The 18,272-nt window shown below is 38.9% G+C and overlaps 1 protein-coding gene and 1 long non-coding RNA gene across 7 annotated transcripts in view; one reads left to right on the forward strand and one right to left on the reverse strand.

Annotated features, from left to right (window-relative positions):
- Nucleotides 1-9,365, forward strand: part of FER (FER tyrosine kinase) — a 442,286-nt gene extending 432,921 nt beyond the window's left edge. For all 5 annotated transcript variants that reach the window (XM_023258902.2, XM_045034531.1, XM_045034529.1 and 2 more), the window contains one exon: nucleotides 50-9,365. In XM_023258902.2, the coding sequence (XP_023114670.2) occupies nucleotides 50-195 (146 nt within the window). In that variant the 3' untranslated portion in view covers nucleotides 196-9,365. The remainder of the gene's footprint in view (nucleotides 1-49) is intronic.
- Nucleotides 1-18,272, reverse strand: part of LOC123379295 — a 57,403-nt gene that overhangs the window by 34,582 nt on the left and 4,549 nt on the right. The gene's annotated exons all lie outside the window — the stretch shown is intronic.

An 18,272-nucleotide genomic window follows, 5' to 3' on the forward strand; every position in this document is an offset into this window, starting at 1 on the left:
ATCTTCTCTCCATTCTAAATTCTCTGTTCTGTTCCTCTTGGGTCTTCAGGATACCGAATGTCAGCCCCTCAGCATTGCCCAGAGGACATTTTTAAAATTATGATGAAGTGTTGGGATTATAAACCTGAAAACCGTCCCAAGTTCAGTGACCTTCAGAAAGAGCTGGCTGTCATCAAGAGGAAAATCACACAGTGACGGACCAGTGCCAACAGGCTTCAGGACCTGGTCCTCCAGCAGAGTGACATTGTTCTTCTTGTTACGTTGAGTTTATACCACATTACCTGCAACAATTTTCTAAGGTGGTTTTTGTTATTAACTGTTTTTTAAATATGCGCCACTTACAAAAAAAGGGTGGGGGGGAGGGCAAAGGCAAATGTATTCAAGAGACAGACACTCTTACCAAGGGCTTTATGTGCTCACCACAGCAATCCTGCCATTTCAGGCCATTGTAAATAGATAAGCACAGACTCTCAGTGTGAGGGAAGGTCAGAGCTTTTTCACACCAGGACCACTGATGTTTCTCAAAGGTTCTCTACTTCAGGCACAGTTCATGGGCCACTGTCCTATGCCACTGACCCTACTCAATCGGTGCTAAAAGCAGCATTGGTGACGCCATGTTCGCAGGATACATTCCAACCAAAGGTGGCTCTTTGCTCTGCCAAGGCAAGATTCTATTTGTAAACATCATTTTATATTGGGAATTAGTTGGACCTCTTAGGGTTTTTTTCTTTTCTTTCTTGGCCAGAAATAAGTGCAGTGTGAGCAGCATCACACTCCTGTATTATTAGTAAGGTAGTCATTTCCCAGCTCCTTTGTCCTGGCTTTGGACAGTGATGCACAAGATGTTCCCAGAGAACACAGTCTTAGGCCTGAAGCAGCAGCTTTTATAGGCTGTTTTTGAGAGTCGTGCATGAAGGAAGCTTGAATGGGAGGGAGGTCTGGAGGAAGGAGCAGCTAGACTAGCAATCTAAGACAAGAGGAAAATAGAAAATCTGCCTTCTGATCAGAGTTATGCCTTTACAAACACACACACACACACACACACACACACACATTTTATGATCTAAATTCACAAGAAAAGTTCTAAGGAATGTTTTTCAGAAGTTCATAGTTGGAGATTTCTTAATGGCAACAAAAAACTGTTTCGAGAAACTCCGAAGCACAAGTCCACAGTAATCACAGCCTACTTTTGGTTATTTACCTTCACCTCAGAGGAGGCATCCTGGAATTGCACTCCCTTCGCTTGTGTCAGTTTCCAGGGCTGAAAGAATTTCATGATTCTAGTCCATAAACATATTTGTGTGTGTACACACATGAACATGTGCTATACACACATACACACACACACACACAACCAATAAGCAGGAGCAACAGTTAATAAGTTGAGGGACAGCCCTCCTGTTCCCCTTCCCCCTTCATTTACCCTTATAATGCTACCTGGAAATCCTTATCTTAGCTGACAGGTATGCAAGCACAGTTCCGGAGATGCTTCCTGTGCATAATATGTGACACAGAATTAAAAGCAAGATTCTGTCTGGCTGAATGTTAGCTACATCCAGGGAAGCTACCCCATGTTGTGTAAATAGTTGCCGCTCAGGATAAATATGTGTGTAAGAGATGGTCACTCTCAGGGGTCAGTGCGGCTTGGGAGCTTTTAATAAGTGCCCAGGCCTGTGTCCAGATAAATAGCACCTTAGTGATCATTTGATTATATCCATTGGAAGAGCTTATAGAAGAGAAAATTCCTCCTGCCCTCTCTGGCTGTCCACTGCCTATGAAGATCATGGCACAGAACCCGTACTTTAAAGAGTATAAAGGATAATACTGAAGAGAAGAAAATGGCTTGTGTCTATCATTTCAATTTCCTTGCAAGTTTCATACACATTTAATAGTTACTACATCCAGACTAAAACAAAAGCATAATAAACTTGCCCTCAAAAATACACTGCAATATACAAAGCAACTTTTTAAAAGTCAGCATTGTCTTCCCTTCTGTCAAATATGATAAGTAAATGGAAGCTTCTTTTGATGGCATATACTGTGGCAAATCAAAGCACAGACTCATTAATTAAGTGCTGTGGTCTTCAGGCACTTGCCAGCCTTCAAAAGAGTAAGATGGGACATTTTTACCCTTTGTCAGTATTTCCAAATGAATCTCTTCATAATATTCTTTGTTTGAAGAAAACAGCCTCTCAGCACTTAGCAGCCTCAGTGCTAAGCTCTCAGCAAGGAGAGAGAATGACGGTTTTGGCTTTAATTTTGTGAACAAGACCCGAAGCTTAATCTTTGCATTCTGGTGTAAAGAATGAACATGGCATTGATATTTCACTCATCCAGGCTGTTAGAATTTGCAATTCACATCATAACTCTGTGCTTAAATTAAAGAAGCTTTTCAAAACATCGTGACATCTGCAGCATTTAAATTCTATTTTATTCTTTGTCCCAAAGCAGGCAGTGGTATAGTTCAGGATTAATAACACATTGGGAGTCTTTCAGGATCAGTTGTACAGAATATTAAATTTAATATAGGCACATGCATTAAGAAAAACTTATGCAAACCATTTTTTTTACTGTTAATTTTGTTGTGCTTGGAGCATAATTTATTCATCCCTTCTGTCACTGATAATTATTGGAATTATGTACTTTAGGAGGCTAATCCATACCCAGAAAGCACACATATAAATACTGTTCTGAATTTGCAAGTTGATGGAGGGAAAGAAGGCTTAAGAAATGCACAAAACCCTGTAACTTGTTTAGTAAGAAAACAGTAACCAAAATTGCCACTAGATGGAATGTAATTAAGCCAGGTCACAAATCTGTGTTGTTAATGGATTTTCCAGGAGTTGAATCTATCATTCCTATACAGTTCCTGTCATAATTCCTTCAATTTATGAGCACGAAGTGGGGGAGGGGGGACATAAAAGCCCAGGCATCCTGATTCGCCCGCATTTTTCTGTCTTGAATCACTAAGGAAACTTTATGACAAATATTTAGGTAGTTCATCATTTTTCAGGAAAACAAATCTTCTAGTGTTAAATTAACATTTATTACCAATATTTGAAACCTAAAATTAATTTTGTATTCCATACAATCTAAGGTTATTTCTCAAAGCCAATATGTTTTCTCTTCCAGGAAGATAATAATAAAGGATTAATAGGTTTTGTGTAAACTTTTAAAACCAGAGGCCTCATTTCAGCCCATCCTGCCACTGAGTCTCCAGTGAAAGGTCTCAAGCAATCATTTGTTTTTTGCCTCCCAAATTTAAAACAGGCAATAAAGTTCTTCATCCATAATTCACCATTTTATCACAAATACAATATTATTGAAACATCTTAACTAGCAGATCAATATAGACCATGAACCTAACTGTACTAGCTGTTGTTCAGTGCACATTTCACAACTGTTTTTCATTTGTAGGTTATGTTTAGAAGAAAAGCTATTGAAATAGTTTTAATTTCCTTTAAGCCACAATACAGTTTTCCCATCTGTGTTCTAATCCTATTTTGGTTTTGCCATATAGTTTTATATAAAGTTTGGCTAATACCACTAAAATAACTACGTGAGATTGTGTCAAGAAGAAAGGGTTTTCGTTATAATGTATGCCCCACACTGAGCACCTAGTTAGTGGGATAAACATACAAATTACAACGCAAAACTCGATGACAGAACACTGCTGTCATTCAGAATTATCTCAGGCACTCCACTTGAACATGAATTCATGCGAGTCATCAGATGTTCTGGGAGTGTTCCTGCCAGCCTTAGTTAGTATTCTCTGTGGACACTATTTTGTGGTCATGGGTTGTCTGAGAGGAGATTGATATCATCTGAAAAGAGGCTCCCTGCCTCAGCCCTCTTCTTTTTTACACATACTCCCTGGATCACACCACTGGTACTTTAGATGTTTCTTATCAACAGAACTGATTGTCCATAAGCACTGTTCTGAGTCATGTAAAGACTGACTTCTGTATTTAGGTCAGAACCCTCACACAAAACACAGAATAGCACAAAACAAAAAGAGCATCCAAGGGGGAGACATTGAAAACAACCCGTCTTCTTTATGTATTAATATGTTAATTAAATGGAAACAAAGATTTTATATAAAAATGAGTTTATATTACATTTCCATTATACTATTAAGTTAGCATGAAAGTTTACCATTAAAATAAAGTTACCTCTTTTATTACTAACTCTGATTTGCTTATGCATACCAGAAAATTTTTATTAAATATTTTAATTTTATTTATTTTTCTCTGTTTCAATTAGTTTCACATCAAATCTGATGCTATATTATTTGGGAGAATCCAGAACTGCATATTCATTTCTGCACAGGAAAATACTCATGTACAAGATCATCTCCTTGAAGGAGGTACTGATAGTCTTGAGTCCTATAAAATTCTCCTTTCAAGAATAATGCTATAATACCGAAGGTATATAAACTATATATCTCAGTCATAATTCAATTTAAGGAAATATTTATTACCCCTTGAAAACCAGTCTACGGCCTCCTATTGATTCAAAGATTAAATTCTGGATCGTTGAGTATAGACATGAAGACTCACTTAGCTCACTAATAAGAACTGAGAGTCTTGGCTGGTAGAAGAATCCTGCTGAACTAAATTCCGGTCACTTTAAACTGCATAGAAGTAATGAGCATAGGCTTTAGTATGTCCGTGAATAAGGAGCTGAGGTGAGCATCTGCAAAGGCAAGAGAGGAAAGAGCCAGTTATTCTCAGGCAGAATGATGCAGCGGCTAACAGAGAGTGCGGAGTTGAGTCAAGCAGAATGGAGACCTGGACAGTGTCACTAGAAAGTCTGAGACCAGTGCCCCTAGGCTAGATGCTTCTCCACAGAAAATTCAAAAGATATCGGAGTCAAAAGAAGCAAAAGAGGTCACCTACCAGTGTGTACAGGGCCTTAGTTTGAGCAAAGCGAACACCTCTCCCTTGCATTTGGAGCAGTTTTACATGCGGAACTCAGAGATGATGCTGCTTGGGTGACACCTGCATTCATGGTCTTGCTGACTAGGATTTGGTCATAGATGTTCACACATTTCAAAGACACTACTCAAAGTCTCTTTACATTTGCATTAGTTGTATTTACTATGTATTTAAACTAAGGCCACTGAGTATTCATACTTTGTATGAATTTCAAAGTATCTCATACTTTGTTAGAAATCCTTAGTTGCAACAGGGCGTGGTCTCCTAAAAGAGAGCACACTTGGATCAGCCGTGTTTCACCTTTTGACTAATGTTCACTAATTGGCTCCTGGAGTTATGCCCTGAGGGACCTTCCTGGGAGGAGCTCTACTCTGGAAAAACAAGGAATTCAGCAGGGAAGTCGGAAAATGCCAATTAAACGGCAATGTTTCTTGTCTTAGTACTAGTAACGTTTGAGGGAAAAGAATCTTAGAGACATCCTCAAGCCAGTCATGGTGCAGTACGGCTGAGGTGACACAGAGGCAGTGAAAGAGACTCCCAAAACCGAGACTGAAGGCTAACCTTCCAAAGAATAAATACAACATCAATAAGAGAGGGCCTCCAAAGGGGGGTGTGAGGGGCTTCCTGCAGCATGTTATTAAACATTACATTCCTCTCAAGTCTCTACAACATTTCTTAAAGGACACTGAATTGGATATTGATGTGATTTTCTTTTATGCTCCTGCTAATCTCAGGAGGTAGCCACTGAGGAATGGGAATTACCCTAGCCCGGGGTTTCCAGTAAGGCTGCAGACTGGATGGCAGCTCAGTCCTCTCCCAAAGCAACACGCGTATGCGTGGGGTAGGCAGCACTGGAGGAACACTGCTGGGAAAGCGCCTTTTTAGTTTATTAAAGAAATCTTGTAGTAGGTGTCTGTGCCCACAATGTGAAGATTTAGCTTCTCTCCTCGCCAGCAAACTTGTAAGAACCCTGAAACATGAATATTTATTTTATTCTAAATAGATTCAAATTCGGAATTTCCAAACTATCTTCCAAAACATTACGAGTGAGTGAGACCAGCAGATTCAAGTGTTCTACAAAGCAGTGTTCGAAGTGTTAGTAATGACCGTGGTAGCAGAATCTTCTAGTATGTTTTCTGTCAGCTTTATTCATTTAGGAAGCTTTCCCTGAACATCTGCCATGTCAGGCACAGGGAACTGTGTGGGGTGCTTTCTCTTGTTTGTTTGTTTGTTGTTGTTGTTTTTAAATTTCAGTTGGTATTTCCTTTTCTCACATTCAGTTTCTTAATCCTTACTTAACCACAACAGAAAAGCCTTTATCATCAGCTTTTATTGGATAGTGTCATAACTGCCCTAGACCAAAGAGTTTCTCCACAGGTGCTCAGGAGGCCCTGCCTTGTAGGGAACTCCCAGGCATCCATTTACCAAGGCCAACTGCACACCCACTATGGGAGAGGCCCCATGGTACGTGCAGCTTAGAATACAGCTTAGTTGTTGTCCTTGTGGCAGAGACAGGACAGTTAGGTGGCAGTTGTGTTTGATGAGTAATACTATCTTGGAGATTAAAAAATCTCTTGGGAGATTTTTCCCAGGACACACAGACCACTGTGAGCAGGCGTGTCCAGGGAAGCAGCCTGTTGACTTGGCCAAGTAAGCTCCTTAAGTGATCTACCTGCCTCCAAAGAAATGTTAAAACAATAGCAATGATCACTTTATCTTAAACCCCTGGACATATTCAGTTTTTCCATTCCTCTCTTTCATGCCAATAATTTTTGTCACTTTCTTCACATTCCTCATCAGTAAATGTCTAAAGTTACCAACTGTGCAATGTTAAAGAGTTTCTCCATAGATTCAGAAAAGAGAGTAGCAAACATGAAGTTGAGAATAAGGCGACCTACCTAGATACACAGTCCCAATAGCATCACTGTGTTAAAACCTCAGCTCTACTCTACACATGCCCCAAAGCAGCACCTCTCCTAAAAAAAGCCAAACATCACACCTTTCTCCCATTTGCTGAGAACATCTTTAATATCAGAATAAGATGCAGAATCAGAACACTGTAGATGCTATCCAAAGCAGATTCTAAAATGACATACTAAGAAGCCAGACTTTAGTCATCAGACAACAGAAATACCACTTCACCCTATATGCTCACTTAAAACACCCTTGCAAAAACTACAACCATGTAGGCAATCCATCTGGTCATAGGAGATCCTACCTTATTTTGAAAGCATATGACACATATCCACGGGAAATGACAATGTTCTGAGCAGCACAGGGTAAGGGTAAAGAAGGCCACAAAAACAAATCCCAATTCCCACATTGGAGCAGCAGAACTTTGTGTATGAAAAATGAAGTGTAGGAGTCCAAACTCTCACTGTTGTCTTCTTATAGCTCTTGTCAAACTGTTACAAATTTGGGGTCTTTTGAGTTGCCTGAACAATCTTTATGAAGATGAAACCTGTCCGCCCCCTAAACGGGGGCTCAAATTTCTAAGTGCCCTGGACTCAAAACTTTAGGGTCTAAGAGGGGATCTGGAATCTATTATCACTGAGATCCCAGGCAAAAGGACCACCCTAGCAGTCTTCGCCAGCTCACCAATCCATGCTTTTGTTCTTTTTTCAATACAGAAGGGGAAAAAAATAAAAAGAAAAACACCCTATTATGTAGGAATTTTCCTTTCACAAATAACTTGACTTGCAGAAATAAATTTGCCTGCCTGCTCTTAAGAAATGCCAGACTGCCATAAGGAAATGCAAAGGGCATTGTGCCCAGACGATGCTTAGTATGACTGTGAATGTTTTCTCCTAACCCAAAGTACTGCAGACTTCTCGTAGACTACAGGATGCTTTGAAGGCCCATGCCCTGCCAGTCTGAATTGCTCTGCTGTAGCTTCAAGCAAAAGACCATTTCCAACAGAACTGAACTTATTTGCTATAATTCTTCTTCGGGTGCTAAGCCTTTCACACGTGCAATGTACAGAAAATATACATGTTTTAATGGAACTTACTATTTTGGCTTTAGAGAAAAAGAGATTGGTTCCCCATAGCAAGTATCCTACCGTTCTAAATCCAACCCCGGGTATAGATTTTGAGGGTCAAATCAAAATCACAGATAAAGAGAAGCTAGTAAGGAAAAATCTTGGTTATTTTAAATTTGTGACCAAAGTGGCCAAAGATGTGAAACTCCTTTTCACTTGATGAACATTTCACTTCACCATATGAAATGTCAGTTACCCAATACCATCCTGTGACATAATCAGACTCTCAACTATGGGCCAATGGCCAGGAGCACACTTTTCATGGACTCTTACCATTTTCCTTCAGGGAGTATTGAGATTTCTCACTGAAATAGCTTTGTTAGCCAGACATCTATAGACTTCGTATTTATGTTTAAATACCTTAGATGGCCTAATTAAGCACCATGAGTATAATGGGGGCTGGTAGGGGTGTGAATTCTGCTGAATTTATGTTATGGCTTTCTTTTGTGTGTGTTTTTCTTGGTGTGGTCTGGTGAGTACCCTAGAAGGTTGGAACTCTCCCAAGTCATAGCCATACAACCACATAGGGTTAGGAAAAGCCAGATAAATGCAGGAGAATAAAATCAAGTTGTCAAAGTCCCAAGAACAGCCCTGACTTCTTCAGGAACCCAAACAAATTGAAAGCAAAGATGAAATGTACAAATGGTACCCAGGCCATTTGTGGGTAGCCCACTGGACTAAGGCGCTGCCATTTTCTGGGCACAGGTCCACAGTGAGTGGTTTCAGGAATGCGATTTTCTGGGTTGCTTCCTCTCCCCTTTGGACAGATGATTTTGAGATGACGGGGTCAGAGTGGGGCCTGCCCTCAGCCCCCCCCCCCCCCACCAAGGTTTAGATGTTCCATCTGCAAGCATCACTTTGAGCAAAGTACTCCTGTGGTTTCCCAAGTTTCCTTTTAGTGCCAATATTATCAGGTTAAAGCACCTTTAGTCTTTTCTGTTGCTGTTTTAAAATAATTTATTTGTGAAGTGGATACAAGAAACACTGGAAATAGGGTGCTTCTTATAAAAAAGTTCAAGTGTAAAACATACAGACAAGGCCTTTGGTGAGTTTATCTGGCTTTGTAAACAAGTCTGAGAATGAATGACAGCTAAAGATATAAAGCAGTTAGTTGTCTTTTACCATTTTTAACTCAGATCTGTATTTAACACTTATTTATTTGTTAGTTTTTACATTCAGAAGAAATACACTTTCCACTTTGGCTAACATTGTAGAATGTTTTTCATTTGTCTTCTGTTTTTTTAAAACATGATTTCATCATTTTTGTAAACTTAGACCATTTTTGAATAGCCTTTTTCTTTTCCAGTAGCCCAAGTACCACTCATTGGTCTTCAGAACCTTTCTTTTTTACTGTATTCTTTTAATAAATGTAAAATATTTGTAGCAAACTGTGCCATGTCTTGTTTAATCTTTCCGTCGTGTTTATATTTCACTTCCTCTTCCATATAAATATGCTCTAAGTAGAAGAAAAGGAAGGAGAGATTTCCATGGTAACTGGCCTCCTAGGGATGTAACTGTGCATAAAAAATTATTAGCTTTCAGTTTCTCTGTAATTAAGCTTATGAGTTCTGATGATAATGGGTGTGTGTTGCTTATAGTCCAATCACTGCTCCCTCTATTTGGAAATCAAAACTGAAATGTAATTCAAGTCCCATTTCTCTGTGTGGACTGGCGGTTTGCCAGGTTTTCTGTTGTTTCATAACAGGATTTGTTTGGACATAACAAAAGGATTTAGGGGAGAAAGGTGGCTGAGAGGGATGTTTGGAAAGAGAAGCTGCCATAGCACAGCACTCGCAGGCGTGCGTCTTTGCCGGGCTCGGGCACGGGGCTGAGCGGGTCACCGCACCAAGACGCCGGACTTCGATTTACCCTTCCGTCAGCAAATCAGTCACCTTTCTAAAACGGCATGCTGTTAATTTGCACAGGTTTCCCTGCATTAAGCCAAGTCCTCTCCTCATCCCTGATCTTGGATGAGAAGAGTCGACCACCTCCCTTTCAAAATCACGTGTTTACCGTTTGTGGGACAGCCCCCAAGCTCCTTAGGATGGGCAAATCCAATCTATACAGATCTTCTCTACCTCCCTGCCTCTGCGGTGCTCTGTCCAGAACCTTGTGTTTCTGGGCCCTTAGTGAATTCCTGTTCACGGCAGCTATTAATTGTCAGTCTGGGACCGCATCCCCATCTCTGGTAGGTTTGATTTCTGACACAGCATCTGAGACAACCTGTGCTTTTACTGACTTCAATTAATTAAGACCAGCTGCATCCATCACCAAGGAAGGCTGGCTATCTGACTGCAATGCCGTTCCCCAGGGGGGATGAACAGCATCTCTAAAATCCCCTGCAGTTCTCATGGTATTTAAAGTACCACATTTCACTCTCTATCCTCCTCTAGCTAGTGATTTCTTCAGGCAGATGGTGATGACGCTGCTTATAAAAAAGCATACATGTAAGAACTAGTTTCTATTAAAAGCATCAGTAGTTGCTCCTTCCATTAAAAGCTGAGTCCAAATGAAGTGCTTTTTAAGCTCTTCAAATCTGTTACAACTGGCCTGACCAGTACACTTAGGCCAAACTCTTGTGATCACAGCTGAGTAAGTCTGTTGGCACTTCTTCCAAAGGCGTCTGGTGTTGAAACAGGCACCAGGCTGGGAGCTAGGAAACCCACGTTCTCATCCCTGGTTGCACTCTCACTAGTTTGTAAACTTGAACAAACCATTTCACACTCTAAGCCACAGTTTCCTCATCTGTAAAATGAGGTTGGACTAAATAATTACCTAATATTCAACTTTTTCTTTTCTTTCCCCTACTGCCCCCGTTTCCCTCTCCCCCCACCTTTCTTTTTTTTTTTTTTTTTTTTTTTTTTTTTTTTTTTTTTTTTTTGCTTCCCATCAGCTACTCTGTCTTCCTAAAAGGTTCTGATTTCCAACAGAGGAATTTCCTTTTCAGTATTTGGTGTGATCTTGATGGTGGCCTCCCACTACAGAAGCCAAAGGATCCACATTTGGCCAATTAGATCTTTTCTCCCAGGCCTGAGTCCTAAAGGAAGGAACAGCTGGAGGGTATTCTTCCTAGGAGAGTGTTGCTGTGACCCCTGCTTCCTGGCCAGACAGAGCACCCTTGGTTTCTCTGCATTCCCCAGTCTTATTCTCCAGCCTGTCATTGACCTTGGAGGCTTCCTATGGCCTTCCAGCAAATTCCCTTCTACCTACGTTACCCATAGTCCAGATCTGTTGCCTGTAGCCAAGGATCCTGACACAACAATCTCTAAGGTAAGACCCCTTCCAACTTTGAGATTCTGTGATCTCCCAAGTCTTCTCAGGGGCATTTTGGAGTCCTTGAACACCAGCACTATTTAGGATGGGTTCTGTTCCTTTGCTTATCATGGTGTAGTCGTCAGAATTCAAGAGTGATGAGACAAAGGAAAACTCTCTAAAGGTTTAGTCATCTAATGTGCTAGTGATTATCCAAACCAAGTCTTTTAATGTTCCCTTAGCTCTGGACCTAGGTAATTCCAAATTATAAATGTTTCTTTTGCAGTCTCCCTATGGTGACCATAGCACCATAGGCTAGTTAAATGATAAGGTCAATGGACTAGAACATTGTGAGAGGCTAATTGATCTATCACAGTAATATAAATGCCAAGAATTAATAGAAAAATAAATGTCACAGGGAGCTGAGGTACTGACTATCTTAGAAGCTATTCTCTTCTGGCCTCCACATCGCACCTTTCAGTAGGGTTTGGTCTTATTGCATTTTCAGAAAGGTCTTTCTCTTTGCTGCAAAACACACATGCACACAGCCCAAATGTTTCCTTCTAGACCTGGATAAAAGCCAACAAATAGGTTAAGCTTGTTGGGTTTTCATCCCAAGCTAATTTTCCAAGCAGCCCCCGATGACCATCCTTCTGCTTGCAAGCCTCCTCTTGCCCCCCACCCCCAGCCAAATGTCAAGGAATGATCGTGACATGGTATCGTAGCACAGTATGACTCTAAGGGAACACTTACGATGCCTTGCCTTATGAAAGGGAATGAGTAGGAAGTGGGAAGGTTTGCTCACTACTGTTCCATCAGGCTCACAGTGTTACAGACTTAGAGCAGTGAAGCCCCTGGCACAGCCAGCCCCACACCCAGAAACTGCACACTTTGGTAGTCTTCCACGGGATACCAGAGATGGGAACATCTTATCTGTTATGGTTGAACTATTGCTTTTCATCTCAATCAAGTAAGAAGACCAGCAGCTATCTGCCCCGGTCAGTTTAATCACGTTGTTGTTGTTGTTGTTGTTATCAGTGCATCAAACTAAAGCCAGCCTCTCCTCTACTTAGCCCTGATGCATACAGAAACTTACAAATGGGAGACCAGCAGACTTACAGTACTATCCCTCCTTCAGTTTCTTGTTTCCTTTCATTCTTTCTCCTCTTCTCCCTCATACGTACCCTTTCTCATTGTTTGAAATGAGTCCTATATCAATATTACCTCACATATCTTTACCCAAAAACAGATGACCCGTGAATATTATCATTGGTGTATTTTAAATGTGTATTCCTCAATACTATTTTGGGAAGGCCAGAAATCATCTACAAGATTAAATATAAGGTAAAAGAAAAAAATTACAAATAAAAACAATTCAATTATAAAGAGCAGAGAAAGGAAGCCAAGTATCTGAAATTCATTAATAATAGCAATTAGGCAATAAATTTCACTGAATTTCCTGACACCCAATGGAAAAAAAAAGGAAATAAAAGGGAGTGCTTTATATTATAAAATAAAAAGTGTTGAAGATTCGCAAGCTAAGCATTCAACTTAATTGTTTAGAAAAAATGTGATTTTTAGAACTTTGTTTTCTAAGATGGAACATAAAAGTCATGACGCCTATTCTCAACTAGAAAAAATTTTGTCCCCCAGCAGACATTTGACAATGTCTGCAGACATTTTTCGTTGTTACAACTGGTAGGTGCCACTGGCATCTAGCAGGTGGAAGCCGGGTGGCTGCTACACACCCTACAGTGCACAGGACACCCCCACAGTCAAGAAACACCTGCCCCAGGCACTCTGGAGAACAGTATGCAGGCTCTTCAAAACATTAAAAATAGAACTATGGCCCAGCAATTGCACTCCTAGGTATTAACCCAAAGGATACAAAAATACAGATTTGAAGGAATACCTGTACCCCAATGTTTATAGCAGCACCATCAACAATAGAGAAACTATGGAAAGAACCCAGATGTTCATCAACTAATGAATGGATAAAGAAGATGTGGTGTGTGTATGTGTATGTGTATGTATATGTGTGTGTGTGTGTATACACATATATATAGGAGCATATATATATACATATACACACACACACACACACACACACACACACACACACACACACACACATATACAATGGTGTATTACTCAGCCATCAAAAAGAATCAAATCTTGCGATTTCCCACAACATGGATAGAGCTAGAGTGTATTATGCTAAGCAAAATAAGTCAGAGAAAGACTAATGCCATATGATTTCACTCATATTTAGAATTTAAGAAACAAAAAAGATGAACACATGTAAAGGGAAAAAAAGACGGGGGGAAGCAAACCATAAGACTCTTAACAATAGAGAACAAATTGAGGGTTGATGGAGGGAGGTGAGTAGAAATAAATGGGTGATGGGTATTAATGAGGGCACTTATTATGATGTGCACTGGGTATTACATGTAAGTGATGAATCACTAAATTCTACTCCTGAAACCAACACTATACTGTACAGTAATAAGAATTTAAATAATAATTTGGAAAAAAGAAAAGAACTGCCTAACCCAAAATGTCAATACTGCCATGGGTAAGAAACCCTGAGTTACGTGGTTTGTCTGAATTTCCAGCCAGGAGCAGTGGAAGCCTTTAACTGGACAACTTTAAAAACAAAAACAAAAACAAAAACTGAAGACAAAAAAAAATGCTTTTAATTTATTTCCTTAAGCTGAGATGTTTGACATACTACTGCTTACACAGAAAAAAGTCTAGAGGATCAACAAAGCCAAGAGTTGCATCTTTGAAACCATCTCTGATGAGATTTACCAAGAAAAGAAGAATAAACTTCATAGAAATGAAAAAGTAAATATAAATAACCTTTGAAACAGAAGGGCCTATAAAGGTAAATATTATGAACTTTATGCTAATAAATTTGAAAACACTATTAAACCAAAGTGAAAAACTCCTAGGAAAAATAAAAGTTGCCAGAGCTAACTCAAGAAATATTCAGAATAGGTGTAGAACAGCTAAAGAAATTAGGAGTTTAAAATCTTCCCACAGCATTTAACCCAATGAATGAAGAGTTATTTCATGCATAAACTTGCGCACAAATGTTCATAGTAGTTTTTTTTTCACTACTTAAAGCTGGAGGAGTTTAATAATAATACCCTTTAACATGGTTCAAACCACTATAAACCGATTCACGGATGAAGTTCCTAGGCTTAGGAGAGAGAGCATAGCATAGCAGTATGTTAGAAAGATAAACTATTATGTTTTAAACAATTTTCTTTGAGCCCTCAAGATCAAAGAAGCATTCAAAAAAATTTTAACCATGTGCTGTTTACTTGACAGCAGCCTTTTTCTGAACAGCCAAATACAGGAAACTACTCAAACGTTCTTCAGTTGGTGAACTGTTAAGGAAACTGTGGTGCATCCCTACCATGAAGAACTACTCAACAATAAAAAGTAAACTCTTGATACACATGACTTGAATGAACCTCAAGAAAATTATGCTGAGTGAGGGGTGCCTAGGTGGTTCAGTCAGTTAAAGGTTAAGCACTGGACTCTTGATTTTGGCTCAGGTCATGATCTCACAGTTTCTAAGTTTGAGCCCCGTGTTAGGCTCCGCACTATCAGCGTGGAGCTTGCTTGGGATTCTCTCTCTCCCCCTTTCTCTGCCCCTCCCATGGCACTTGCACACACATGAGCGCTCTTTCTCTCTCTCTCTCTCTCTCTCTCTCTAATACACATTAAAAAAAGAAAATTATGGTGAGTATAAAAAGCCAACCTCAAAAGGATACAAACTGGGGGCGCCTGGGTGGCTCAGTCGGTTGAGCGACCGACTTGGGCTCAGGTCATGATCTCGCGGTCCGTGAGTTCGAGCCCCGCGTCGGGCTCTGTGCTGACAGCTCAGAGCCTGGAGCCTGTTTCGGATTCTGTGTCTCCCTCTCTCTGACCCTCCCCCATTCATGATCTGTCTCTCTCTCTCTCTCTCTCAAAAATAAATAAACGTTAAAAAAAATTTTTAAAAAAAAGGATACAAACGGCATGATTTTATTTGTGTAACATCTGGTAAATAACAGAGATGGAGTATAGGTTTGTGATTCTAAGAGGTAGGGATCAAGAGAGAGGATGGGTGTGGCTATAAAGGAGTAACAGAAGGGATTCTTGTGGGGATAGTATCAATGACTATCAAAATTATAGTGGCAGTTACACCCATGATAAAACTGCATAGAGCTACACACACACAAACACATGAATGAGTACATAGATAACTTAGTGAAATCCGGATAAACCCTATGGATTGTACCAATGTAAGTATCTTGTGGGAGACAAGGGTAAACACACACAGGGGTTCCCTACATTTCTGTGAAAGCTCTGTAAATCTATAATTATTTAAGAGTAAAAAGTTTAAAAAATGTAAGAAGATAAAAGATATGAATATAAGATAAAATATAAGAAGATAAAAATCTTCTCACAAAGTCAATGCCAGGCCTAGAGGTATATGTTTTAGAAGTCATCCAATATGCTTTCAAGAAACAGATAATTTCCTCTTACAAACTCTTCCAGAGAAGAAAAAAACAAAAACAAAGAAGACCCCCAATCCATTTCATGAATACCAGTTTGAAAACAAAGAGCAAGAAAAGTACGAGAACATTACATGTCAGTCTTCACCAAGAATATGAATGAACCTCCTTCAAAGTAAAGGCAAACACCCTAGCAATGAATAAAATATGTGAAATATCAATTTTGAATTAGATTTATTCTAAAAATGAAAGAATGGTTTAATTTTATAGATCTATTAATGTAAATTATCACATTAACAGAGAAAATAGGAAAACACACAAAAAATTCTGCCAAGCAGTCAAAAAATCTTAGTAAACTGGGGAGAAAAATGTAACTTCTTTAAAATAAAGGAAACTACAGGGCACCTGGATGGTTCAGTCAGTTAAACATCCTACTCTTGGTTTTGGCTCAGGTCATGATCTCCAGGTTTGTGGGTTCTAGCCCCACATCAGGCTCCATGCTGGCAGTGTAGAGTCTGCTTGGGATTCTCTCTCTCTCCCTCTCTCTCTCTCTCTCTCTCTCTCTCTCTCTGCCCCTCCCCTGGTTGTGCTATTATTCATAGATAATGTGCTTGTTTACATTTCAAACCCCCAAATACTAACAAATTATTTTAAGAGAATTTAGCTAAATCTCTGTAGATAAAAATCAATATACAAAAAAAAAATCAATTACAATTCTTCATCATTCAAAAAATAAGAGTAAGAATATTTTTAACATATTAATTGCAATAGCAAAAAAAATATGTAAAGTACCCAGGAATAAACTAATGACAAATGTGCCAGCCCTCTATGCACATTAACCCCCTACTATTTCAAAACAGTAAAGAAGACCATTAAATAAATGGAGAATTATATCTTTTCATGGCAAGGAACACAAAGTATTGTAAAAATATCAATTCTTTCTATTTATAAAAATTGCAATTCTTAATGTTCAATGGAGATCCTTTTATAAATTAATAAGATAATTCTAAGTTTTTAAGAACAAAGGGTCAAGAATAGCCAAGACATTCCTAAAGAAAAATCAACAGGTACAAGAGATGGACATAAGCCCTATTTGACAAGACTTTTCATAAAGCTATGGTATGGTATTATCAAAAAGAAACAAATAGAAAAATGTACCAAAATGGACTAGAAATAAACCCAAATGATTGCAAAGGTGGTACTACAGATCTTGAGGGAAAGATGGACTACTCATTTTCTAGTGCAGGGAGATCAGGTTATCCATGAGGGGAAAAAATTATGTTAAATCCTTACTTCACACTCTCTATGTACTAAAAAAAAAATTCAAAGAGAATTAAAAACTTTGGTTGATGTAAAAAACAAAACATTAAAACTTTTAGAAGAAAATATCAGAGATATCTTTACAACTTTGGAGCAGGGAAATCTTCTTAAGCAAGATACAAAAAGGAAAAGTTTCCAAAATTCAAAATATTAAAATTAGGAAATTCATTTCAGCAAATGGCATAATAAAAAAGTGAAAAGACAAAACTGTAAAACAATATTTACAATACATATAACTGACAAAGAATTAATCAATAATATATAAAAGACTCCTACAGATCAAAAAGAACAGACAATGCAAAAGAAAAATGGAACCCATTTCACAGAAAGGAAAGATGAATGATCTATAAACATGAAAAAACAAAACACCTTAGCATCAGTAATTCAGGAAATGCAAACTGAAACTATCATTACATATAACTTTAAACCTACAAGGTTGGTGGGGCATCTGGGTGGCTCAGTCAATTAAGTGTCCAACTTTGGCTCAGGTCATGATCTCATGGTTTGTGAGTTCAAGCCCGGCATCAGGCTCTGTGCTGATAGCTCAGAGCCTGGAACCTGCTTCAGATTCTCTGTCTCTCTCTCTCTCTGCCCCTCCCCGCTCACACCCTGTATCTCTGTCAAAAAATGAATAAGCATTAAAAAATTTTAAAAAAAACCTACAAGGTTGGCAAAATTTAAAGTTTGGATAATTCTAAGCATAGAGAAAGATGCAGAGTAAAGACTAATAGTCATGAGATGTACCAAATGACTCAGCAATTCCTTTCCTAGGTTTACATCTAGAGAAACATTTGCACAGATATACCAGGACACATTTAAAATAAAGTTTGTAATAGCACTACTTGTAGCAGAAAACATTGAAATGTCCATCAACAGGAGACTGTATCTTATCAATAAGATGAATCCCAAAAATAAAATTTTGGAGGACTCTACTGCTTCAGATGTAGAAACCCACAAGAAAATGTGACTCCCACTGTAAACTATGAGAAAAAAATTATCTATAAATTATCTATAAAATTATCCATTATCTATAAAATCATAAATTGTTTAGACCATGAGAGAGCTGATGTCACAAGATACCCAAGTACAGTAAACTGCAAAAAATAAAAATAAATAAATAATAATAAAATAGGTCCTTTGTGGAGACCTGGGACACACACTGTTTCACCTTTGGCAGAGCACAGAAAGAAGGAAGAGACATTGTAAAAGCTG

This window comes from Felis catus, chromosome A1, assembly GCF_018350175.1.
Source record: "Felis catus isolate Fca126 chromosome A1, F.catus_Fca126_mat1.0, whole genome shotgun sequence".
NCBI lineage: Eukaryota > Metazoa > Chordata > Mammalia > Carnivora > Felidae > Felis > Felis catus.